This window comes from Erythrolamprus reginae, chromosome 1 (assembly GCF_031021105.1).
Source record: "Erythrolamprus reginae isolate rEryReg1 chromosome 1, rEryReg1.hap1, whole genome shotgun sequence".
In the NCBI taxonomy this organism is placed as follows: Eukaryota; Metazoa; Chordata; class Lepidosauria; order Squamata; family Dipsadidae; genus Erythrolamprus; species Erythrolamprus reginae.
The window spans coordinates 418,465,749-418,491,279 of NC_091950.1; the positions used below are offsets into that span (position 1 = coordinate 418,465,749).

Consider the following 25,531-nt stretch of genomic DNA (forward strand, 5'->3'; position numbering starts at 1 on the left):
GTCGTGGCCTCAGTTGGGATCGTGCCTCACCCCAAGCTTTAAATCTCCAGCATAATCCCTTTTAAGCTTGGAAGCCGGCTTTTTCTTTATTTTTCTTTATTTGCTAACACAAAAGTCTTCAAACTTGGCCACTTTTAAGACTTGTGGCCTTCACCTCCCAGAATTAAAGTTACCAAGTTTGAGGACCCCTGTGCTAACAGGACAGTGGGAATGGGACAGTGACCTATTTCCCCCAGACTCCCATTTAAGTTGAGAATACATGTAATCTTAATTTAAGTTAATTTCATTAATTTTATTTATTTATTATTTTATTCACACAAAACCCCCAGTAATACACAGCAAACGAGATTGATATGCTGGATTTTGTATCACATTATCACAAGTCGAAAACTTCCCAAGCATCTAGGACTCTGTGATGTATTTTCGTACGATGCGCAAAATAGAACAATATTATTATATTATTATATGCCGTCTGGTGGGACCCAGGGGAAGAGCCTTCTCTGTGGTGGCCCCAGCCCTCTGGAATCGGCTCCCCCCGGAGATTAGGACTGCCCCCACCCTCCTTACCTTTCACAAACTTTTCAAAACTCATCTATGTCGCCAGGCATGGAAGAATTGATATATCCTTAGCTGTCTTAACTTTATGTATGATGTGTTTGGGTTGTATGACTGTTTTTAATAGGGGTTTTTAAAAACTGTTTTAACATTGGACTTGTATATATTTTACTTTTTACTTGTTGTGAGCCGCTCCGAAGCCTCGGAGAGGGGCGGCATACAAATCTAATAAATAATAATAATAATAATAATAATTATTATTATTATTATTATTATTATTATTATTATTATTATTATTAAGGCAAAAATAGTAGTTACACCATCCAATATCATACACTTATAATTCTAATAATAGTTTACAAACCAGATTATCGCACACAGCAAGTATACACACAGCAAATATAAATCTCTCTAGTACAAACTCCCCCAAGAGGAACATTGTTGGCTCCCCCTTATGGCCAACTAGTACATGTCTCTTAAAGGTACAGTCTTAAACTTACATTGTTAGCCTATGTATTGCAGCACCCAACATATTTACATGCTGTTCTGGTTTCTGGTAGAAATTTAGCAATTACAAATAACTCTTATTAAATGCATCATTTCATGAATAAAGAAACTCCATTTATTTCTCTGCTCTCCTGTAATTCAACACATTCCATACAGGCACTGGGTCCTTATCTCTCTTAGCTGCATTCCTCACATTCCTTCTCCTGCTCCACTTAAGAAGATTTATTTTCATAACAGCGGGACTTTGAAAAACAACAGAACTGACTGTTAACAACACAGAATACTTTTGCTTACTTTAGCACGGCAAAAAACACATCCATTTTCCCTTCGGCAACGTTGAAACTCCACCCTTCTTCTCCACTGACCCCCTGATGTGCCAAATACATCATTACGGTATTTAACACATTCCTCTCCTTAATATCTTATTCCAGACCTCTGTTCTCTACATTTTTGGGCCCTTCTGAATTTAGGGTTAATCCAGCGAGCGTCTGATTCTCCCTCGCTAGATCCTGAACACATAGCCCCATCCTGTGGCTGGCCTCCCACCTGTTCTACTACCTGTAACCCCGGGGCCCCCACTAATTCATAAACACTATCTGAATCCGAGTCCTCAATATCTTCATCATCCTCCAACTGATCAGGAGTATGTACAACACATACAGTATACTAACAGCTATTAAGTGAGATTTGCCCCATTTTATGACCTCGTTGCAGGTAGCAATAGCACATAAACCTGTCATTCTGCCTGACTTCCAATTCTAACACAAATATCTCTTTTAGTACCCCAGAACAGGAGCAGCTGATGGTGATGTGGTTGAGCTGGATGATCAAGGAAGAAGCCTACTTTGAAAGGTTAGAGAACTTTTTCCTGCCCTTGCCCACAACATACAGTGTACACTATAATATTGTGTGAACTCTTAACACCACTCTGTAAAGCTTTAGTAAGGACACACCTAGAATGCTGTATCCAGTTTTGGTCACCACATTACAAAAAAGATGTTGAGACTTTGGAACAAGCGCTGGAGCAGGTGCATATAGGTTCACCATCACGGGTATAGGATCTCCTCCTTGAGCAGGGGGTTGGAGTATAAAACCTCCGTTGTCCCCTCCATCTCTATTTGGATTCTGATTCTGTAAAATATTCTCAATGGAAACGTTTCCCCACCTTCCTTTTCTGACAGTACGTCTGGAGTTTCGGCGTCCTTTGGTGAGATGCTGTTACTGGTCGCCATGTATTTCCATAGCAACCAACTCAGCGCTATCATCGAATTGGTGTGCTCTACTTTAGGGATGAAGGTAAGTGGTCCACACCGCGGGGCTTGGTGTTGCAGGCCTTCGGGAGTGGGCAACATATAAGATGGATGGATGAATGGATGGATGAAACCACACCCATAGCAACAGGACCTCCATGTTCATTTACAAGCTGTGGCATTTGTTTACTGACTGCTGCAAAAAAGATTAAAAATTGGGTTGGTCACAAAGGCATAATGCATTTTTTTTTTGCTTCCAGTTCTGTGGGCAGGGCTTGGTGGGGGTGGCAGAGGGAGGATATTGCAAAATCCCCATAGTGACAATATTGGTGTTCCTGGTCTCCCTTTTATTCCAGATAGTCATCAAGCCCAGTTCTCTGAGTCGCATGAAAACCATCTTCACCCAGGAGATTTTCACCGAACAGGTAAAAATCTGTTACAGTGATCCCCCGGCTATATGGCGATTTTTCAACCCGGAAGTACAAACACCATCTGCGCATGCGTGCCCTTTTTTTCTATGGCCACGCATGCGTAGATGGCGCCGGGCAGATCAACTGCTGGGCGGCTTCCCTGGGTCTTCCCCCTCTTGCTGGCGGGAGGGTGGGTGATTGCAGCTTAAGCCCAAGCTTTGTGGGTGATTGCAGCTTAAGCTCAAGGAAATCCTGCATCCAGACATAATTAAAATGGAAAGCCACCATAAATCTTCTGCTTGTTTAAAGGCCCCCCCCAGCACCCGCTCGTTCGCCGCTCGCCCCGCCCTTCGCCCGGCCACCCGCCCTTCGCTCGCTGCTCGCCCGGCCACACGGGTTCGCTCACGCCGCGACTCAGTTGGGAAGCCGCGCGGCTGTTTTAAAACGTCGCCGCCGGCATGGGGGGCTTGCCAGCACCCCCCGGACCCCCAACCCGGGTTTGGGGGGCTGCTAGGAAGCCCCCCATGCCGGCGGCGACATTTTAAAACAGCCGCGCGGCTTCCCAACTGAGTCGCGGCGCGAGCGAACGGCGTGGGCGGGCGAAGGGCGGTCGCGTGGGCAGGCAGGCGGCGGACAAGCAGCGGGCGCGGCAGCAGCGAGGAGTGGGCGGCCGGTAAGACCCCCAGCGCCGCTTCCCAGCTGGGAAGCGGCGCGAGCGAATGGCGTGGGCGGGCGAAGGGCGGGCGCGCGGGCAGGCAGGCGGCGGACAAGCGGCGGGCGCGGCAGCAGCGAGGAGTTGGGGGAAACCCCAATCTTCGGCTCCTCGCTACTGGGAAGTAAAAACACCATCTGCGCATGCGCAGATGGTGTTTTTACTTCCGCAGCGCTACTTCGCGCAAAACCGATCATTGCGAGGGGTCCTGGAACGGAACCTTCGCAATGATCGGGGGATCACTGTACTCCCATCTTTTTGCTTCAGCCAAGATCAGAGGTCTTCAAACTTGGCAACTTTAAAACTTGTGGACTTCAACTCCCAGAATTCTCCAGCCACCATAGCTGTTCTATTCTATTCTATTCTACCCTACCCTATTCTATTCTACTCTACCCTATTCTATTCTATTCTACCCTATTCTATTCTACTCTACCCTACCCTATTCTATCCTACCCTACCCTATGCTACCCTACCCTACCCTATTCTATTCTACCCTACCCTATGCTACCCTACCTTACCCTATCCTATCCTACCCTATTCTATTCTATTCTGCTCTGCCCTGCCCTGCCCTGCCCTACCCTATTCTACCCTACCCTACCCTACCCCATTCTATTCTATTCTACCCTGCCCTGCCCTACCCTATTCTATTCTACTCTACCCTACCCTACCCTATTCTGTTCTACTCTACCCTATTCTATTCTATTCTATTCTACTCTATCCTACCCTACCCTACCCTACCCTATTCTACCCTACCCTATTCTATTCTACTCTACTCTACTCTACTCTACTCTACCATAACCTACCCTATTCTATTCTATTCTATTCTATTCTATTCTAATCATGTAATCTAATCTCATTTTATTCTGTTGTATATTGCATATTCCATATTTTATTGAGCTGCAGTGACGCAATGTTTAGAGTGCAGTACTGCAGACTGACTTTCTGCTGACTGCGGGCTGACTGCAATTTGGCAGATCAAATCTCACCAGGCTCAAGGTCCACGATGGCTAAAATGAGGACCCCGATTGTTGGGAGCAAGAGGCTGACTTTGTAAAAACTCTTATAGAGGGCTGTTTAGCACGGTGAAATGGCATACAAGTCTAAGTGCCATTGCTATTATTCTATTCTAGAAGACCTACCAGATTCTGTTCTGTTGCGTTCTGTTCCCTTCTGCTCTGTTCTGTTTTGTTTTAGCTATTCTATTCTATCTGTCTCCTTCTAGCAAGAATGGAATTGAATACTTTTATCTGGCCAAGAGTGATTAGACACCCATGGAATTTGGCCCCAAAGTTCCCAGCGCACAGGCAAAGCAACAGAACAGAGGGCGGAGCTTTGGGAGAACGTGGCGCTCTCGTCTGGTGGGGCGCTAACGCCTTTCTTTTTCCTAGGTGGTGACCGCTCATGCGGTGCGCGTGGCCGTCACGAGCAACTTGAGCGCCAACATCACCGGCTTCCTGCCCATCCATTGCATTTACCAGCTTCTCCGGAGCCGTTCGTTCACCAAGCACAAAGTCTCCATCAAGGTGAGTCGCGGTATTTGCGCAGTTTGGGGAGGGGGGGAAACGAAGAGAAAATTAAGAGAGGGATTGTCTGCTTAATCTCCAAGAAGGGTTGGAAAAAAATGACTCTCTGGAATTATTTATTATTTATTTATTAATTAGATTTCTATGCCACCCTTCTTGAGGCGACTCAGGGCGGCATACAACATTAAATATAACAATATATAACAATATATGGTCATGACCTTTAAAGCCCTACATGGCATTGGACCCGATTATCTCCAGAACCGCCTGCTCCTGCACGAATCCCAGCAACCGATAAGGTCCCCAGAGTTGGCCTTCTCCGGGTCCCGTCGACTAAACAATGTCGTTTGGCGGGCCCCAGGGGAAGAGCCTTCTCTGTGGCAGCCCCGGCCCTCTGGAACCAACTCCCCCCGGAGATTAGAGCTGCCCCCACCCTCCCTGTCTTTCGTAAACTACTCAAGACTCATTTATGTCGCCAGGCTTGGGGGAGTTGAGATATTCCTTCCCCCTAGGCCATTACAAGTTATGCATGGTATGTTTGTGTGTATGTTTTTTTTTTATAATAAGGGTTTTTAGTTGTTTTATTAATTGGATTGTTACATGCTGTTTTTATCATTGTTGTTAGCCGCCCCGAGTCTACGGAGAAGGGCGGCATACAAATCCAATAAATGAATGAATGAATGAATGAAATCTAATAACTATAAAATATGAAAATTTGTTAAACATTTTAAAAGACCCCATGTACAATCACACACATTCATACAATCCAATCATATCTCGTATCAGCCGGAGACAGTCTCATCGCTCACGGCCCCCATGCCCGCCAGCAAAGGTAGGTTTTACAGCTTTACGAAAGACCAGGAGGGACGGGGCGGTACGTATCTCCAGAGGGAGTTCGTTCCAAAGGGCCGGGGCCGCCACAGAGGAGGCTCTTCCCCTAGGCTCCGGCAGTCGACATTGTCTGGCTGACGGGATCTGGAGAAAGCCGACTCTGGGACCTAACTGGCCGCTTGGATACATGAGGCAGAAGACGATCCCGAAGATAATCTGGTCCTAAGCCATGTAGGGGCTTGTAGGTCATAACCAGCACTTTGAATTGGGCCCGGAGACTAATTGGCAACCACTGCAGCTCACAGAGTGATGTTGAAATGTGGGCAGATCTTGGGAGCCCCACTATAACTTGCGCGGCTGCATTTTGCACAATTGGGAGTCCCCGAACAGTCTCCAAAGGCAGCCCCACGTAGAGAGCATTGCAGTAATCAAACCTCGAGGTGATAAAGGCATGAGTGACTCTAGTGCGGGTAGTGAGGGTAGAAGTGATTCCGTAGTGCAGGTTGCCCTCGACTGACAACTGGCTCAGTAATGGGCTGCTGGTTACGCGGACAGATGTGCAGTTGGAAAAATGGGAGCTGCGCATGAACGCACCACCTGCGTGAGATTTGGCTTCTGCGCATGCACAGCAAGTGAAATCTTGTGTAAGGACGCTCGCTTGAGCAAGATTTGGGCAATTTTCACCGATTTTTTTGCTTGTGTGTGTGGAAGCAAAAATATTGGGGAAAACGCTGAAATCTCGCTCACGCTTGATGCGCTTGCGCGGAAGCCAAATCTCATGCCAATGGGCGCACATGTGCCCGTTGGATGCGTAAGCCCCCGTGACGGCCTCAGAGGGGGCATCGGTAGTGCTGGAGAGGGGCGGCATATAAATCCAATAAAACTTGAAACTGAAGTCGAGTGGCCCTTCAGTGAGCTGGTTGTTTAGGAATCGTTCAGAATTACAGCAGGTGGTCTTTGACTTGCCATCGTTTGATAAATGACCGTTCCTAGTTACAAAATGATGTGCTCTTTGAACTCGGCAGTTTCTTTGCACGTGTTTCATGAGCCAAACCTGTTACGATGGTACCTCTACTTACGAACTTAATTTGTTCCCTGACCAGGTTCTTAAGTAGAAACGTTGTAAGAAGAAGCCATTTTTCCCATAGGAATCAATGTAAAAGCAAATAATGTGTGTGATTGGGGAAACCACAAGGAGGGTGGAGGCCCTGTTTCCTCCCAGGAGATTCCTAGAGAGGCCCCATGGAGGCTTCTCCCTGCCTTTTCCAGCCCTTGTTTCCTCCCAGGAGATTCCTAGAGAAGCCCCACGGAGGCTTCTCCCCACCTTTTCCGGCCCTGTTTCCTCCCAGGAGATTTCTAGAGAGGCCCCACAAAGGCTTCTCCCCGCCTTTTCCGGCCCTGTTTCCTCCCAGGAGATTCCTAGAGAGGCCCCACTGAGGCTTCTCCCTGCCTTTTCCGGTTACAATTTCAGAGGTTCGGGTTTGTAAGTGCAAAATGGTTCTTGAGAAGAGGCAAAAAAACCTTGAATACCCGGTTCTTATCTAGAAAAGTTCATAAGAAGCGGCGTTCTTAGGTAGAGGTACCACAGTAGTCTGTAGTTTGTTAACTCTAGGGAATTGTGACCACTTCCTATAGGTATTTAAGGGTGGAGTATGGGTAATTCGGAGTGGAATTACAACGTTTTGCAATGGAGTCGGATGATGATTTGAGTTCCCAGCCAGGTTATGCTAACCATCTTTTATTTTCCTGCTAAAAATCCTTGGAGAAAAAGTGCCTTGTCTGTTGAAATGCTGGGAAGCTGTAATTAGTAAGTCTGTGAAACGGGAGAATTCTTATCTCAGGAAGGAATGCGAGCAGCTTTGATCTTTGGCAGCAGCCAAACTGTTATATCTTAATTACCTTCACTGAGAAACTGCCAAGATCACATGCATGACTCTAGCTTGTAAAAATGAGAATTTATGTACAAAAAGACTGATTTGAAACATCAATGCGTGGATTCCTCCCTTGTTTTCAAGCTGCGTTAGGCTGGGATAGAACATTCTTCTAGCCAGTTGATTTTTCCATGTTTCTCTCTCTTCAGGACTGGATTTACAGACAACTGTGTGAAACAACAACACCCCTCCACCCACAGTTGCTCCCACTCATCGATGTGTACATCAATTCTGTTCTGACACCAGCCTCTAAGTCCAACCCAGAAGCCACCAACCAACCCATCACGGAGCAGGAAATCTTGAATGTTTTCAAAGGACTGACAGGGGTATGTATATTCATTCATTCATTCATTCATTCATTCATTCATTCATTCATTCAATTTTTTTAATGCCCCCCTTCTCCTTAGACTTGGGGCGACTTACAACATGCTAGCAATAGCACTTTTTAACAGAGCCAGCTTATTGCCCCCACAATCCAGGTCCTCATTTTACCCACCTCGGAAGGATGGAAGGCTGAGTCAACCTTGAGCAGACGCACCTAATTAGGGCTAAAACAGCAATAAAGCCCTTCATGGCATCGGACCAGAATATCTCCGGGACTGCCTTCTGCCGCACGAATCCCAGCGGCCAGTTAGGTCCCACAGAGTTGGCCTTCTCTGGGTCCTGTCGACGAAACAATGTCGTCTGGCGGGACCCAGGGGAAGAGCCTTCTCTGTGGTGGCCCCGACCCTCTGGAACCAACTCCCCCCGGAGATTAGGACTGCCCCCACCCTCCTTGCCTTTCGCAAATGTCTTGAAACCCACCTCTGTCGTCAGGCATGGGGAAATTGATTCCCCTGGGCCCTCTCCGCTTTATGTATGGTTTGTATGAGATGTATGATTGTTTTTTATATTAAGGGTTTTTAAATTGTCTTTTTTTAAACTATTGGATTTGTATTGTTTTGTTGTTGTAAGCCGCCCCGAGTCCCGGAGAGGGGTGGCATACAAATCTAAATAATAATAATAATTAAAATTAAAATTAAAATAAAAATAAAAAAAAAGAAAAAAGCTTAGTAAAAGCTACATTCGGAGTATAAGACACACCCAAATTTTCAGCCTCTCTTAGGGGGGAAACAAATGTGTCTTATACAGTGATACCTCGTCTTACAAACAGCTCATTATACAAACTTTTCAAGATACAAACCCGGGGTTTAAGATTTTTTTACCTCTTCTTACAAACTATTTTCACCTTACAAACCCACCGCCGCCGCTGGGATGCCCCGCTTCCGGACTTCTGTTGCCAGCGAAGCACCCATTTTTGCGCTGCTGGGATTCCCCTGAGGCTCCCCTCCATGGGAAACCCCACCTTCGGACTTTCGTGTTTTTGTGATGCTGCAGGGGAATGCCAGCAGTGCAAAAACGGGCGCTTCGCTGGCAACGGAAGTCCGGAGGTGGGGTTTCAAGGACTTCGGTGTTTTTGCGATGCTGCGATTTCACTGACGCTCCCTTCGCTGGGAAACCCCACCTCCGGACTCCCGTTGCCAGCGAAGCGCTCATTTTTGCAATGCTGGGATTCCCCTGCAGCATCGCAAAAACACAGAAGTCCAGAGGTGGGGTTTCCCATGGAGGGGAGCCTTAGGGGAATCCCAGCAGTGCAAAAACGGGCGCTTCAGCTGGCAAAAGGGGTGAATTTTGGGCTTGCACGCATTAATCACTTTTCCATTGATTCCTATGGGAAACATTGTTTCATCTTACAAACTTTTCACCTTAAGAACCTCATCCTGGAACCAATTAAGTTTGTAAGACAAGGTATCACTGTACTCTGAAAAAAGCAGTAAAGTCTTAGTGCTATGGCTATGGCAGGCTAGCTCTGCCCATGGTCAGGAGTTCGATCCTGATCAGCTGACAGTTGACTCATCCTTCCATCCTTCCGAGGCCAGGTAAAACGAGGGGCCAGATTGTCGGGGGGCAATGTGCTGATTCTGTAGTCCGCTTCAAGAGGGCTGCCCTTTCCTTCTCTGGGCTCAGCTGCCTCGTATCTGACTGTTGCCTAGTCTGTGGCCCTTTCCCTCTGTCTCCCAAGATCTTTCCCTCGTATGACATTTACTACACAATGCACCTTCGGTGTTTTCCTTTGTAGGGAGGAGAATCTACTCGACTGAATCCCCGTTATGGAATCACAGCTCAGCTGTTGGTCTTGTACTACGTCCTGTCTTATGAAGAAGCCATCTTGGCCAGTTCAAAGACTTTGGGTATGAAGCAGAGAACTGGGGGTGGGGGGATGGGGGTTTCCCTCTAGATCAGTGTTTCCCAACCTTGTCAACTTGAAGATATTTGGACTTCAACTCCCAGAATTCTGACAGAAGGAAAAGGGGGGACATGATCGAAACATTTAAATATGTTAAAGGGTTAATTAAGGTCCAGGAGGGAAGTGTTTTTAATAGGAAAGTGAACACAAGAACAAGGGGACACAATCTGAAGTTAGTTGGGGGAAAGATCAAAAGCAACGTGAGAAAATATTATTTTACCGAAAGAGAAGTAGATGCTTGGAACAAACTTCCAGCAGACGTGGTTGATAAATCCACAGGAAGTGAATTGAAACATGCCTGGGATAAACATATATCCATCCTAAGATAGAATACAGAAAATAGTATAAGGGCAGACTAGATGGACCATGAGGTCTTTTTCTGCCGTCAGTTTTCTATGTTTCAAGTTGCCAAGGTTGGGAAACACTGCTCTAGAGAACATTAGTTGCAGTAATGTGACTTTTGAATACATCAAGGTTGTTGTCCCAAAGGTGCTTTTTATGTACATAACTTGTTGGGTTTGGCAATATACACTGCTCAAAAAAGATAAAAGGAACACTCAAAGAACACATCCTAGATCTGAATGCATGAAATATTCTCATTGAATACTTTGTTCCATACAAAGTTGAATGTGCTGACAACATGTGAAATTTGTGTTGCTTCCTAAGTGGACAGTTTGATTTATTTATTTATTTATTTATTTATTTATTTATTATTTATTAATTATTTAGATTTGTATGCCGCCCCTCTCCGCAGACTCGGGGCGGCTCACAGCAGGATTTCACAGAAGTTTTATTTACTTGGAGTTATATTGTGTTGTTTAAGGGTTCCCTTTATTTTTTTTGAGCAGTATATAAACAAACTATCAATGTATGTTTAAATGAATTATATCATTGTAGCTTTAAGAGCTAGTGTTGCAGTTAGCCATAAGTGGGAGCCAGCAGTCTCTCTCTCTCTTTCTTTCTTTCTTTCTTTCTTTCTTTCTTTCTTTCTTTCTTTCTTTCTTTCTTTCTTTCTTTCTTTCTTTCTTTCTCTCTCTCTCTCTCCCCCCCCCACCTCTCTCATTATTTTCTGCTATTATTATTATGTTCCCTGTGACTGCTTGGTGCTAAATGCTGGTTTATGTATTTGTAAGATATAGTACAGTGGTACCTCTACTTAAGAACGTAATTCATTCCGTGACCAGGTTCTTAAAGTAGAAAAGTTCTTAAGTAGAAGCAATTTTTCCCATAGAAATCAATGTAAAAGCAAATAATGCATGCAAACCCATTAGGAGGGAAATAAAAGCTCAGAATTTGGGTGGGAGGAGGAGGAAGAGGACAGTCGCTGCAGAAGGAAGAAGGGGAGGTGAGGGGAATCAGAAAAATCCAAAACTTTTGTTGTGGTAACTCTGGCCCAGCTCCTGCCCCAAGGACTGTGGATGTGGGGGAGACATCCACATGCCGCAGGCCTGTTTTGCTCCCAGTGGAATCTGCTGATGAAGGCTCCTCTGACCAAGAAGACATGAGTGACAGGGAGGAGGAGAGTGGGGCAGACAGCTCAGAAGGAGATCAATTATCTAGCTCCTCCTTGGATTCGGAACAAGAGTTAATGATACAGCCACGCATGCGGAGAGCGATGCATAGGCAACAACAACTGAGAGATTATTATCAAAGAAAATGAGGCCACCTGTGGTTGGGTGGGGCTGTGGTCATTAGTGAGGCTGCTATAAAGAGCAGCCTGTGGGTTTGGCCATTGTGGAGGATTATCTGATTGTTGTGTTTCGTGACTGCTTTGCTGACTTTGACCTTTGTGTGCTGATTTTTCCCCCCTTTGCAACTCAACCAGAGCAAAGTGTGTTTCACTTTGTGAAAGAAGAAGGACTGTGAATTGCCTCACAGCTGCAAGCTAAGTGTCTCAGAACTGATAAGGGACTGTTTGGAGACGAGTGCTCTTTGCTATACAAAAAGAGTGCTTCGTTTATTTGAATTTTCGGTATAAAGAACATTGTTTTGAATTTTCAAACGTGTGTGTGTGTGTGAAATTTGTATCTGCGAATTTTCGGGAGGATTCTATCAGAGAGCTCGACAGAACAACTTTAAGGCTTAAAAAAAAAGAGGGACTGAGGTGGCGAGGAGGAGCATGCGCCTCCCATACCCCCGGCGCGAGGCTGCCTCCCATACACTGCGCCAGAGAAAGAAATGACAGGAAACTGGCCTGGCCTTCGTGCTGCTCTCAAATTTCCTGGGAAATTTTTCTGGGCTTGGGCTCTTAAGTAGAAAATGGTTCTTAAGAAGGGGCAAAACAATCTTGAACACCCGGTTCTTATCTAGAAAAGTTCTTAAGTAGTGGTACCATTGTATTGTATATGTATTGACTGATTTAATTGTGTATGACTAGGATTGTTCTTGACTAAGATACTTGCCAAAGTAAATAATATTTACATGCTTAATGTGTCTGGTTTGTCTTTCTGAACCATTACTCATATCTCTGGGCTATCAGCTGGATATATGCTAGGCCCCATGCATCCTCTTTGCGTCCTTGGTCACTCAAGGGTCACTCTGCTCACTCCTTAACACAAATGACCAGTTCTGTCTGCAAGGAGTATAAATCCTTCCATTCCCCACCAGCCAGTCAGAACTGAAGAAGCTTCCCAGATGAGAAGCGAAACGTCTTCAAAGAGAAATAGGAAAATCCAGTTGCCTCTTGAAAAAAGCACCTTTGGGACAACCATGACCTGGGTGACTGAGAATCTCAAAGAGACAAACAGGATTGTTGGTGTCTTTTTGTCGTTGTGTCTTGCGCAGCTGCCATGCAAAAGAAGCCCAAGTCTTATTCTCCCGCTCTGATGGATCAGATCCCGATTAAATTCCTCATCCGACAGGCTCAAGGACTGCAGCAAGAATTGGGAGGTAGGTTTAGCTAAAGTGTTATCACGGAATCCTAGAGTTGGAAGAGGCCCTTGAGGTCATCTAGTTTTACCCCTCTGCTGGAGTTTCTCATTAAAACCACCTGGGATTCTGATTAAAGCATCTCCAACCGATGGCTTGGTTTTTATCTTCCTGATAAGTTCTGTTGTCCAGTAATTGAGTCCTTTGTGTTTTCACTAGAAGGGAAAAATAGATTTTTTTAAAAAAATGAACATTCCGCCTTCCCTTAAACAGTGTGTTATTTTTAATGTTTATTGCAGAGAGATATTTATACCCAGATGGAGTATAAATATCTCTGCAATAACCATTAAAATGTACAACATCATTCACATTAATATTCTCTATTCTTATATTAAACAGTTAATATAGGAATTTTTAATCAAAATGGTATCCTCAACTTACAATTTTGTGAGTGTTGAAAGTATGTGTTTATGGGATGCCTTCCTATTGGCTGATTAGTGTGTTGATGGCTGGAGATTGGCTGTCATTTCCTGCCAAGCCCTCGGCTCCTAAGTATTTGATAAGCTGGTGATAATTTGGCACTCCTGTTAAACAGACCCTTGTCAGTCAACCTCAGTCAGCCAATAGGAAGTCACGACTCACAGAACAGCCCAAAGGATGTATTTCGATAGGATAGGATAAGATAGAATAGAATAGAATAGAATAAAATAGAATAGAATTCTTTATTGGCCAAGTGTGGCTGGACACACAAGGAATTTGCCCTTGGTGCATATACTCTCAGGGTACATAAAAGAAAAGATAAATTTGTCAAGAATCATGACGTAAAAAACACTTAACGATTGTCATAGGCTTCAAATACGCAATCAGGAAACAATATAAATTGCAAAGATACAAGCTACAAGTTATACGGTCATAAGTGGGAGGAGATGGGCAATAGGAATAGAATAGAATAGAATTCTTCATTGGCCAAGTGTGATTGGACACCCAAGGAATTTGTCTTACAGGAAAATGTCAGGGAAATATCAGGGAATTTCAACATTGATTGATTGATTGATTTGATTTGATTTGATTTGTATGCCGCCCCTCTCCGCAGACTCGGGGCGGCTAACAACAGTAAAAAGACAATATGAACAAATCTAATATTAAAAGTAATGTAAAAAACCCCAATTTAAGAAACCAATCATACGTACAGACATACCATGCATAAATTTTATAAGCCTAGGGGGAAGGGAATATCTCAATTCCCCCATGCCTGACAACAGAGGTGGGTTTTAAGGAGCTTACGAAAGGCAAGGAGGGTGGGGGCAACTCTGATATCTGGGGGGAGTTGGTTCCAGAGGGTCTGGACCGCCACAGAGAAGGCTCTTCCCCTGAGTCCCGCCAAACGACATTGTTTAGTCAACGGGACCCAGAGAAGACCCACTCTGTGGGACCTAACTGGTCGCTGGGATTTGTGCGGCAGAAGATGGTCCCCGAGATATTCTGGTCCGATGCCATGAAGGGCTTTATAGGTCATAACCAACACTTTGAATTGTGACCGGAAACCGATCGGCAACCAATGCAGACTGCGGAGTGTTGGTGTGACAGGGGCATATTTAGGAAAGCCCATGATTGCTCTCGCAGCTGCATTCTGCACGATCTGAAGTTTCCGAACACTTTTCAAAGGTAGCCCCATGTAGAGTGTTACAGTAGTCAAGCCTCGAGGTGATGAGGGCATGAGTGACTGTGAGCAGTGAGTCCCAATCCAAATAGGGCCGCAACATGCTTTCCCCCTGGACAGCCTGAAAATACCACCAGCACAATGCAAATGCGCCAAGTCTCAAAAAGCATTTGATTAACTTAAAATGTGAAATCCAGGAAAGGAGAATAAGTTTTCATTATCATTGTTAGAATTTAGAACGGAAATTGTTGGAGAGCCAGTTTAAGGCAGGGGTCTCCAACCTTGGCAAGTTTAACACTTGTGGACTTCAACTGCTGGCTGAGGAACTCTGGGAGTTGAAGTCCACAAGTCTTAAACTTGCCAAGGTTGGAGACCCCTGGTTAAAGCACCAAGAAAATGGCACCATTTTCTCTGTCCGCTTCCCCCTCCCCAGGCCTGCATTCTGCCCTGTTGCGCCTCCTGGCAACCAACTATCCCCACCTCTGCATCGTGGACGACTGGATCTGTGAGGAGCACATCACGGGCACCGATGTTTTGCTGCGCAAGATGCTCCTGACCAACGCTGCCAAAAAACACTCCCCGGAGCAACTACAAGAAGGTGAATCTGCTTAGAAGTAACACTAAGTGACTTTGTGATGGCCCGGCGCATTGTACAGAAATAACACAGGCAGCTGGCAGTTCACACCGTCCTTTTCTTGCGCCAAACAGGGTGTCCAGCAAACCTGGAAAACAGGGAAATCAGGGAATTATCAGGGAAATCGGTGGTTCAGGAAATATCGGAATTATCAGGGAATTCAGGAAAAAAATGGAATAAATCAGGGGGAGGAAACAAACTACAGTAGTACCTCTAGATACGAGCTGCTCCACCTGCGAGTATTTCAAGTTACGAGCTGCGACGCGAGCAAAATTTCTGTTCGACACCTGAGCTCAAATTCGGGATACAAGCCGAGCGTCCACTAGGTGGCGCAAGAATTCCATTTTTTCCAATTATCTCTGCGCGAAAAGCCAAATCTAAATGCATTTGTTCGAGATACGAGATGGTCGACATACGAGGTCAGCTCTCGTATGTCATACCACTGTATTAAAATGTTTAAAAGTCGGGAAAAGGCCAGGCATGGGGGAGTTAAGATATTCCTTCCCCCTAGGCCATTACAAGTTGTGCATGGTATGTTTGTGTGTATGTTTGGTTTTATTATAAGGGTTTTTAGTTGTTTTATTAATTGGATTGCTACATACTGTTTTTATCATTGTTAGCTGCCCCGAGTCTGCGGAGAGGGGCGGCATACAAATCCAATAAATGAATGAATGAATGAATAAATAAATAATAATAAAATCATATTTTAAAAAATCAGACTGCGCTGCCCGGCAGAGTCAAGCAAAAATGAGCATAACTGTGTCACCAACCTGCTTCCTCAACTACCAATATTTCTCCATGGCTTAGCCGTTTAGTATGATGTCATCTATGACCGCGCCTTAACTAGTTCTCAAGTTAAAGGGAAATATCAGGGAATTTCAAAATACTTTCCCCCTGGACACCCTGTCCAAATTTCCCCAAACACTTCTATATTTCTGGCAAGTACCAGAGCAAAATTCTTTACCTTGTGCTGCCTGTGTATTGTGATGTTTCGTGTGCGTGTGCGCATCCCCAGTGCATTTTTCCTTCCGTGCATGCACAGAGGGACAATTTTCCTTCTGCGCCTGCTCAGAGAGCCAGGAATCACGGGGAACTATATAAAAAAGATGGCGGCATTCATATACCTGCAAAGACAGACTAGAACCGTCGTGCCAAATTCCTATTGGCTATTTGCTTTTATCTAATGCAGTGTTTTTCAACCAGTGTGCCGCGAGACATGGTCAGGTGTGCCGCGAAGCTCAGAGAGAGAAAGAAAGGAAGAGAGAGAGAAAAAAGAGAGAAAGAAAGCAAGAGAGAGAGAAAGAGAGGGAGGGAAGGAGAGAGAGAGAGAAAGACATAGAGGGAGGTAGGGAGGGAGAGAGAAAGAGCAAAAAAGAGAGGAAGGAAGGAAGAGAAAGAAAGAGGGAGAGAAAGAGAGAAAGAAAGCAAGAGAGAGAAAGAGAACAAGAAAAAGAAAGCAAGAGAGAGAGAGAAAGAGAGGGAGGGAAGGAGAGAGAGAGAGAAAGACATAGAGGGAGGTAGGGAGGGAGAGAGAAAGAGAGCAAAAAAGAGAGGAAGGAAGGAAGAGAAAGAAAGAGGGAGAGAAAGAGAGAGAGAAAGAAAGCAAGAGAGAGAGAAAGAGAACAAGAAAAAGAAAGCAAGAGAGAGAGAAAGAGAGGGAGGGAAGGAGAGAGAGAGAGAAAGACATAGAGGGAGGTAGGCAGGGAGAGAGAAAGAGAGCAAAAAAGAGAGGAAGGAAGGAAGAGAAAGAAAGAGGGATAGAAAGAGAGAGAGAAAGAAAGAGGAAGGGAGAGAAAGTGGGAGGGAGAGAGAAATAGAGTGAAAGGGAGGAAGAGAGAGAGAGAATTTTTTTGTCCAAACTTTTTTTAGCTGCCCTCTGGTTTCGTAAATGTAAAAAATGTGCCGCGGCTCAAAAAAGGTTGAAAATCACTGATCTAATGCATCCATGCCAAATTGCTTCAGTCCATTTCTTGTATTCTTACCTAACCCATTCATGTTTTTTAATCCTTATTTTAACATAACTGCCCTTTAAGAGGAAACATTCAAATTTACCTCTCTTCAAACAACAAAAAATATCAATACCTATCAGCTATTTCATGCCTTAAATCTAATTATAACAATAACAATACAGGGGAAAAAACAAAAATTATTATTAAGATTTCAAGTTGCATTATCTTCTTTCCGTACTTATTCATTATACCATTTCTTTCATTTTGCAAATATATCATTTCAAATTGGACAAATCAAAAATATAATATAACATATTAATCCCAGTGTAATAATCTTCCCTAATCTGTTTTTTTTTCACTGTCATTTCCAGTATAATAATCTTCTTTGATCTATTTGTTTTTCACTGTTGATCCCTCTTTCCTAATCTATTTGTTTTCACTGTCATTCCCAGCGTAATCCTCAATCTGAGTATTGCATTGGCAGTTCTGTGTTAGCAAAAACTTCAGAAGAGAAGGATTTAGGGGTAGTGATTTCTGACAGTCTCAAAATGGGTGAACAGTGTGGTTGGGCAGTAGGAAAGGCAAGTAGGATGCTTGGCTGCATAGCTAGAGGTATAACAAGCAGGAAGAGGGAGATTGTGATCCCTTTATATAGAGCGCTGGTGAGACCACATTTGGAATAATACTGTGTTCAGTTCTGGAGACCTCACCTACAAAAAGATATTGACAAAATTGAACGGGTCCAAAGACGGGCTACAAGAATGGTGGAAGGTCTTAAGCATAAAACGTATCAGGAAAGACTTAATGAACTCAATCTGTATAGTCTGGAGGACAGAAGGAAAAGGGGGGACATGATCGAAACATTTAAATATGTTAAAGGGTTAAATAAGGTTCAGGAGGGAAGTGTTTTTAATAGGAAAGTGAACACAAGAACAAGGGGACACAATCTGAAGTTAGTTGGGGGAAAGATCAAAAGCAACATGAGAAAATATTATTTTACTGAAAGAGTAGTAGATCCTTGGAACAAACTTCCAGCAGACGTGGTTGGTAAATCCACAGTAACCGAATTTAAACATGCCTGGGATAAACATATATCCATTGTAAGATAAAATACAGGAAATAGTATAAGGGCAGACTAGATGGACCATGAGGTCTTTTTCTGCCGTCAGTCTTCTATGTTTCTATGTTTCTATGTTTTTTTCACTGTCATTTCCAGTATAATAATCTTCCTTGATCTATTTGTTTTCACTGTCAATCCCAGTGTAATAATCTTCCCTAACTGTTTTTTTTTCACTTTCATTTCCAGTATAATAATCTTCCTTGATCTATTTGTTTTCACTGTCAATCCCAGTGTAATAATCTTCTCTAATCTGTTTTTTTCACTGTCATTTCCAGTATAATAATCTTCCTTGATCTATTTGTTTTCACTGTCAATCCCAGTGTAATAATCTTCTCTAATCTGTTTTTTTCACTGTCATTTCCAGTATAATAATCTTCCTTGATCTATTTGTTTTCACTGTCAATCCCAGTGTAATAATCTTCCCTAATCTGTTTTTTTCACTGTCAATTCCAGTATAATAATCTTCCTTGATCTATTTGTTTTCACTGTCATTCCCAGTGTAATGAAGATTAGCTGTATTGATCTTCCCGTTGCCAGAAATAAAAACGAGGCATCTTGGTTGAGGTGTCAGGCCTTTGGAGTAGGTCAAATCAGATTGGGTTTTTTTTCAACATTTTTTTTCCCTTTTAGCTTTCTCAGCGCTGCAAGGGAATCATACTCGGGTCTTGCAGATTTTGGAGCACTTGACACTCCTCTCGGCTGCCGAATTAATTCCGTACGCCGAGGTGCTGACATCCAACATGCACCAGCTGTTCCATCCGGGCGTCCCTCGTCGAATCCTGCAGACGGTCAACAGGATTTGGATGGCGTTGAACATGGTCATGCCACGAAGGTGGGTGGACTGGAGTGGCTCCGGTTGGAGCTTCCCCTGGAGAGGTGTTAAGGAAGGTAGTGACCTTTGCAGTGGATCACAGTGGCCGATAGAATGAGGTATTTGTAGCTCAGGGTTGAACTGTAGGCCCCTTGGTGCTCCCTGAGTATTCTTGCAGACGTTTTATGACCCAGCTAGGGAATATCGTCAGTGCTAAAAGGGGAGGAGGAAGAGGATTCTGGGGTAATAACAAACCAGGTATTACTGATTCTTTGCACCTGACAGTTCCCCAGGGCGATTCCTTCTGTCTATTACACCTGGCTGACCAATGGAAGAGAGAAATTTGTTTTAACCCAAGGCTCTCCAACCTTAGCAACTTTAAGAATTGTGGACTTCAACTCCCAGGATTGCAGAGTGACCCTTGAATTATCAAGGATGCACATACACAAAGGAAACATGGAGTTCTAGCAGATATCTAGCAGATATTCAGTAGATATGAATGATGTTTCAATCATGCAAAAACAAATACATTAAAGTATATACTTCAGATCGTGCAGAATGCAGCTGCGAGAGCAGTCATGGGCTTCCCTAAATATGCCCATGTTACACCAACACTCCGCAGTCTGCATTGGTTGCCGGTCAGTTTCCGGTCACAATTCAAAGTGTTGGTTACGACCTATAAAGCCCTTCATGGCACCGGGCCAGATTATCTCCGGGACCGCCTTCTGCCGCACGAATCCCAGCGACCAGTTAGGTCCCACAGAGTGGGCCTTCTCCGGGTCCCGTCAACTTAACAATGTCGTTTGGCGGGACCCAGGGGAAGAGCCTTCTCTGTGGCGGCCCCGGCCCTCTGGAACCAACTCCCCCCAGAGATTAGAATAGCCCCCACCCTTCTTGCCTTTCGTAAGCTTCTTAAAACCCACCTCTGTCGTCAGGCATGGGGGAACTGAGATATTCTTTCCCCCTAGGCTTTTACAATTTATGCATGGTATGTTTGTATGTATGATTGGTTTTAAAATAAGGGTTTTTAGCTGTTTTAGTATTGGATTGTCGCATGTTGTTTTTACCACTGTTGTTAGCCGCCCCGAGTCTACGGAGAGGGGTGGCATACAAATCAAATCAAATCAAATAAATAAATAAATAAACAAATAAACAAACAAATAAATAAATAATAGTTTTACTTTAGCAAATATTGTATTCAACTCTAATCATACATGGTCAAATCAGTCAATAGCTTTCAATGCATTAAAAATACTACAAGCCTTTCTTGTTCAGCTTACAACTACACTAACTATCATCGAACACACAGTTCTAACTACAGCAGTCACAATGAATCAGCAATACCAAACAGAGGAAAAAAACAAATAACAGCGAGAAAGAGGATCACGCTTCTGGCTCCCTTTTATGGCAACCTGCAACACTACCTCTTAAAGCTATAGTGTTTCAATACATACAAGCATTCATTGTTAGCTTGTTTATATATTGCCAGACCCAACATAGTACTAACGGCATGCGCAGGGCAGCACAGAGGGGAGGTGCGCATGCATGGGTGGGAATGGGTGTGGGCATATGTGCACCTGCTAACACACAGACACATAACCTTTTGGCACGCAAACCAAGCAAGGTTTGCCTTCACTGACCTAGGTTTTGCCCTGATTTAGCCTGGCAATTCTGGCCAGTCTTACATTTATAGCTGTCCCCCCCCCCTCCAGGTTGTGGGTAATGACAGTGAATGCCCTGCAGCCCTCTGGCAAAACCGTCAGACGGCAGAAGTACACCCAGAAGGACCTGCTCATCGATCCCTTGATTGTGTTAAGGTGTGATCCGAGGGTTCACAGGTAAGGCTCTTCCTCCCGTCCCCCGTTTCCTCAAACATATATATATGTATGTATGTATGTATATATGTATGTATGTATGTATGTATGTAGATTGTTCTGAGTTCGGGTTTTGCCCCGTGTAATGTTTTGAGTGTCTATGCGACGTTTCGGTTAAATCACGTTCACCATCATCAGGCTGAAGTTGTAAGCTTCGTGCTGCTGTAGATATAATTTGTTTGCAACTGCCATTTGTTCCTTATAAATAGTGGTGGGGGTAGAGATTTGGTTTGAATGTAGCAAATAGATTGGGTGTATGTATGTATATGTATATAATATATATATATATAATTGTTCATAGCATCAAATAGTTAAAAGTGAAAGGGACGTTATCAGGAACTGGGCAGCGGTCCATGGCTAATGACCTTTTCAGGCCAGAGTCCAAGAGCTCATTAAAGTCTCTTTGAAGGGCCTACTAATCACTCAAAACTCACAGCATTTTGGCAGAAGTCCCGGATGAGCAATCTGTGGATATTTAAAGCTGTCTGGAAGCAAACGTGATCTCTACAGCATGGAGAGCATACCTTGTCATTGCTGGAACGTTGTCCTTTGCACTGATTCCTCGTGAGACCTTCCCTTATATAGTTACAAGGCATGGCCAAGTATTCTATAGAGCAGTGACAGCGAACCTTTTTTTCCTGGGGTGCCAAAAGTGCGTGCGTGTTTGCTATTGCACATGCATGAGTGCCCACATCCATAATTCAGTGCCTGGAGATGGACAAAATGGCCTCCCCCGCCGCCACCCCCGGAGACCCTCTGGAGGCCTGAAACAGCCTATTTCCCATACTCTGGTGAGCCCAGTAGGCCTGTTTTTTGCCGTCATTAGGCTCCAGAGGCAAAAATGCCCTCCCACATCCCCTCGGAGACTCTCTGTAAGTTGAAAATGCCGTCCCAGAGCCTCCGGGCGAGCCGAAAATCAGCTGGCCACTACTCACATGCACATTGGAGCTGAGCTAGGAAAAAGGCTTGCGTGCCAGCAGATATGGCTCTGTATGCCACCTGTGGCACCCAAGCCATAGGTTCGCCATCACTGCTATAGAGCTATTCACATCTGAAACTCTTTCTTCTCAAATAATCCTGCCTGGTCATAGTTCTGCGTACCTTTGCATCTATAAGTGGTTCTTCGTCATTTCCTGAGTCACTCAATAACAATTCTGGGGGTGCCACAGTCTCTGGATGGCTTTCAGTTTCTTAACTCCTCATCATCTCCACTTTCAGTCTTGGGTGCCAAAAACACTGGCCTAAGATAGCAAAATGCATCCGTCTCTCGATTTTCAAAATCTGTGATCAGCTGAGCTGGATGTGGACTGGCCACAACAAACCCTAACATTGAGATCTCGCACAGGGTGCAGCCAATCCTAAATATACGGACACAACATTTCATATGTATGCTCCTGTTCAGCTTGGGGATTTTTCAGATTCTGATTCAGAAAGTGGTTATGAATTAGTGGCAGGGCCTGATTTAGAGGCAGAAGAAGAAGGAGACCAACCACAGGACGTTTCTATGGGTTCAGAATCAAGTGAAGGAGAAGCAGATGCTAGATGGGTAAATCCTTATTTCAGACGCTTGCAGAGGCGAAGAGAGAAAGTGTCAGGGAAGAAATATTAAGGAGAGGAACGGGTTAATTAATTAAGTAATTAATTCATCACATCCGGGTGTCAGCGGAAGAGAAGAGTTGAGTCGTCAATCTGCCGTTAAGAAATATGGAGGTTTTTTCAAGCAGCTCTGAATGTAAGGCTCCACGGGAATGGGGGAGGGCATTTTTATCCTCCTCTGTTCCAGGGAAGCCTTTGGAGCTTGGGGAGGGCAAAACACGAGGCTACTTTTTTCTCTTTTTCTCCCCCCTGCCTTCTATTTCTTTCCCCTGTTTGTGTCTTCTCAGGTGTCCGCCTCTGATGGATATCACCCTGCATATGCTGAATGGTTACCTGTTGGCATCAAAAGCCTACCTGAGCGCCCACCTGAAAGAAACAGCCAATCAGGACGTCAAGCCTTTGCAGAACAACATAACGGGTCTGGAAGGTCCCGAAGTGACGCGGGAAGAACTGAAAAACGCTTTGCTGGCAGCCCAGGTAATTTTACAAACAATCAGCTGTTGAAAGGACTAGGTTTCAACAGCTTAGCTGCTGGGCAGACTGGCTGAGAATCGTTTGGCCTGAAGCTGAGCTTTCAAGCTGTTCCCTAGTTTGGATTATGAAAACAGCCAAAGTTCAGTGAGCGTCAAGGAGCCTTCATTTTTCTCCCACCTTTATTACTTTATAGGCAGGGGTGGGCTACTGCCCGAACTGGGGGGGACAGGGACGCAGTGGGGTAGCAAAAATGGAGCTCCACCCCAGAGCATCCAATTTGCACTGAAAGATAGTGGTAGTAAAAGTTTTGGTAGCCCTTCACTGTTTATAGGTAACTTAAGATGGCAAATGCAGTGATACCTCGTCTTACGAATTTAATTGGTTCCAGGACGAGGTTCGTAAGGTGAAAAGTTCATAAGACGAAACAATGTTTCCCATAGGAATCAATGGAAAAGCGATTAATGCATGCAAGCCCAAAATTCACCCCTTTTGCCAGCCGAAGCGCCCGTTTTTGTGCTGCTGGGATTCCCCTGAGGCTCCCCTCCATGGGAAACCCCACCTCCCGATTTCCGTGTTTTTGCAATGCTGCAATTTCGCCGAGGCTCCCCTCGCTGGGAAACCCCACCTCCAGACTTCCATTGTCATTTGTAGTTAGATATTCTGGCCTGCCACTAAGGGGATGGGGAAATGTTGCTTTGGAATGGGTTGCCCTAGAGGTCTTCAAACGTGGCAACTTTAAGACTTGTGGACTTTTAACTCCCAGAATTATTCAGCCAGCATATCTTACAAGTCTTAAAGTTTGCCACCTTTGAAGACCTATGAGTCAGCTGGAGCAATGAAGCCTCCATGATTCCACTGAAGACTGTAACTCAATCTGTATAGTCTGGAGGACAGAAGGGAAAGAGGGGACATTATCGAAACATTTAAATATGCTAAAGGGTTAAATAAGGTTCAGGAGGGAAGTGTTTTTAATAGGAAAGTGAACACAAGAACAAGGGGGCACAATCTGAGGTTAGTTGGGGGAAAGATCAGAAGCAATGTGAGAAAATATTATTTTGCTGAAAGAGTAGTAGATGCTTTGAACAAACTTCCAGCAGACATGGTGGGTAAATCTGCAATAACTGAATTTAAACATTCCTGGGATAAACACATATCCATCCTAAGATAAAATACAGGAAATAGTATAAGGGCAGACTAGATGGACCATGAGGTCTTTTTCTGCTGTCAATTTTCTATGTAAACATCCTGAAACCTTTTCAAGGACTTCATAACAGATGTAGAGTTGAAGCACACAGTTCCCATAACTAAGTGAACTTGTTTATGAGGGCAACATGAGAGATTGGAAGCTTGGCTGGGGAAATTATTGTTTCATTCTATGAAGCAGTGTCTGGGGACCTCAGAGTTAATGCTTCGACATTTACGGTTCCACATAAAGAGTTGATAGATAAATTAATGAAGATTGGACTTAATCCCTGGATAGTTCAATGGATTTGCAGCTGGCTGAAGCGTAGACATCAGAGGGTTGTTGTGAATGGCGAGTATTCTGAGCAGAGTCAGGTTACAAGCGGTGTGCCACAAGGGTCTGTTCTGGGTCCTATTCTTTTTAATATGTTTGTGAGTGACATAGGGGAAGGTTTGGTAGGGAAGGTTTGCCTATTTGCCGATGACTCTAAAGTGTGCAATAGGGTTGATATTCCTGGAGCCGTCTGTAATATGGCAAATGATTTAGCTTTACTAGATAAATGGTCAAAGCAATGGAAACTGCAGTTTAATGTTTCCAAATGTAAAATAATGCACTTGGGGAAAAGGAATCCTCAGTCTGAGTATTGTATTGGCAGTTCTGTGTTAGCAAAAACTTCAGAAGAGAAGGATTTAGGGGTAGTGATTTCTGACAGTCTCAAAATGGGAGAACAGTGCAGTCAGGCAGTAGGGAAAGCAAGTAAGATGCTTGGCTGCATAGCTAGAGGTATAACAAGCAGGAAGAGGGAGATTATGATCCCGCTATATAGAGTGCTGGTGAGACCACATTTGGAATAATACTGTGTTCAGTTCTGGAGACCTCACCTACAAAAAGATATGGATAAAATTGAACGGGTCCAAAGACAGGCTACAAGAATGGTGGAAGGTCTTAAGCATAAAACGTATCAGGAAAGACTTCATGAACTCAATCTGTATAGTCTGGAGGACAGAAGGAAAAGGGGGGACATGATCAAAACATTTAAATATGTTAAAGGGTTAAATAAGGTTCAAGAGGGAAGTGTTTTTAATAGGAAAATGAACACAACAAGGGGGCACAATCTGAGGTTAGTTGGGGAAAGATCAAAAGCAACATGAGAAAATATTATTTTACTGAAAGAGTAGTAGATGGTTGGAACAAACGTCTAGCAGAGGTGGTTGGTAAATCCACAGTAACTAAATTTAAACATGCCTGGGATAAACATATATCCATCCTAAGATAAAATACAGAAAATAGTATAAGGGCAGACTAGATGGACCTGGAGGTCTTTTTCTGCTATCAATCTTCTCATAGAAGCCTGAA

At 44.2% G+C, this 25,531-nt stretch overlaps 1 protein-coding gene across 1 annotated transcript in view; it reads left to right on the plus strand.

The window, feature by feature from the left end:
* The window catches only part of INTS2 (integrator complex subunit 2), a 52,855-nt gene that overhangs the window by 15,872 nt on the left and 11,452 nt on the right, over positions 1–25,531 (plus strand). The window contains exons 10-20 of the mRNA XM_070735297.1: positions 1,843–1,914; positions 2,244–2,358; positions 2,669–2,737; positions 4,823–4,957; positions 7,869–8,045; positions 9,839–9,950; positions 12,791–12,895; positions 14,968–15,132; positions 18,868–19,069; positions 20,761–20,886; positions 22,806–22,995. Of these exons, the coding sequence (XP_070591398.1) occupies positions 1,843–1,914; positions 2,244–2,358; positions 2,669–2,737; positions 4,823–4,957; positions 7,869–8,045; positions 9,839–9,950; positions 12,791–12,895; positions 14,968–15,132; positions 18,868–19,069; positions 20,761–20,886; positions 22,806–22,995 (1,468 nt within the window). The remainder of the gene's footprint in view (positions 1–1,842; positions 1,915–2,243; positions 2,359–2,668; positions 2,738–4,822; positions 4,958–7,868; positions 8,046–9,838; positions 9,951–12,790; positions 12,896–14,967; positions 15,133–18,867; positions 19,070–20,760; positions 20,887–22,805; positions 22,996–25,531) is intronic.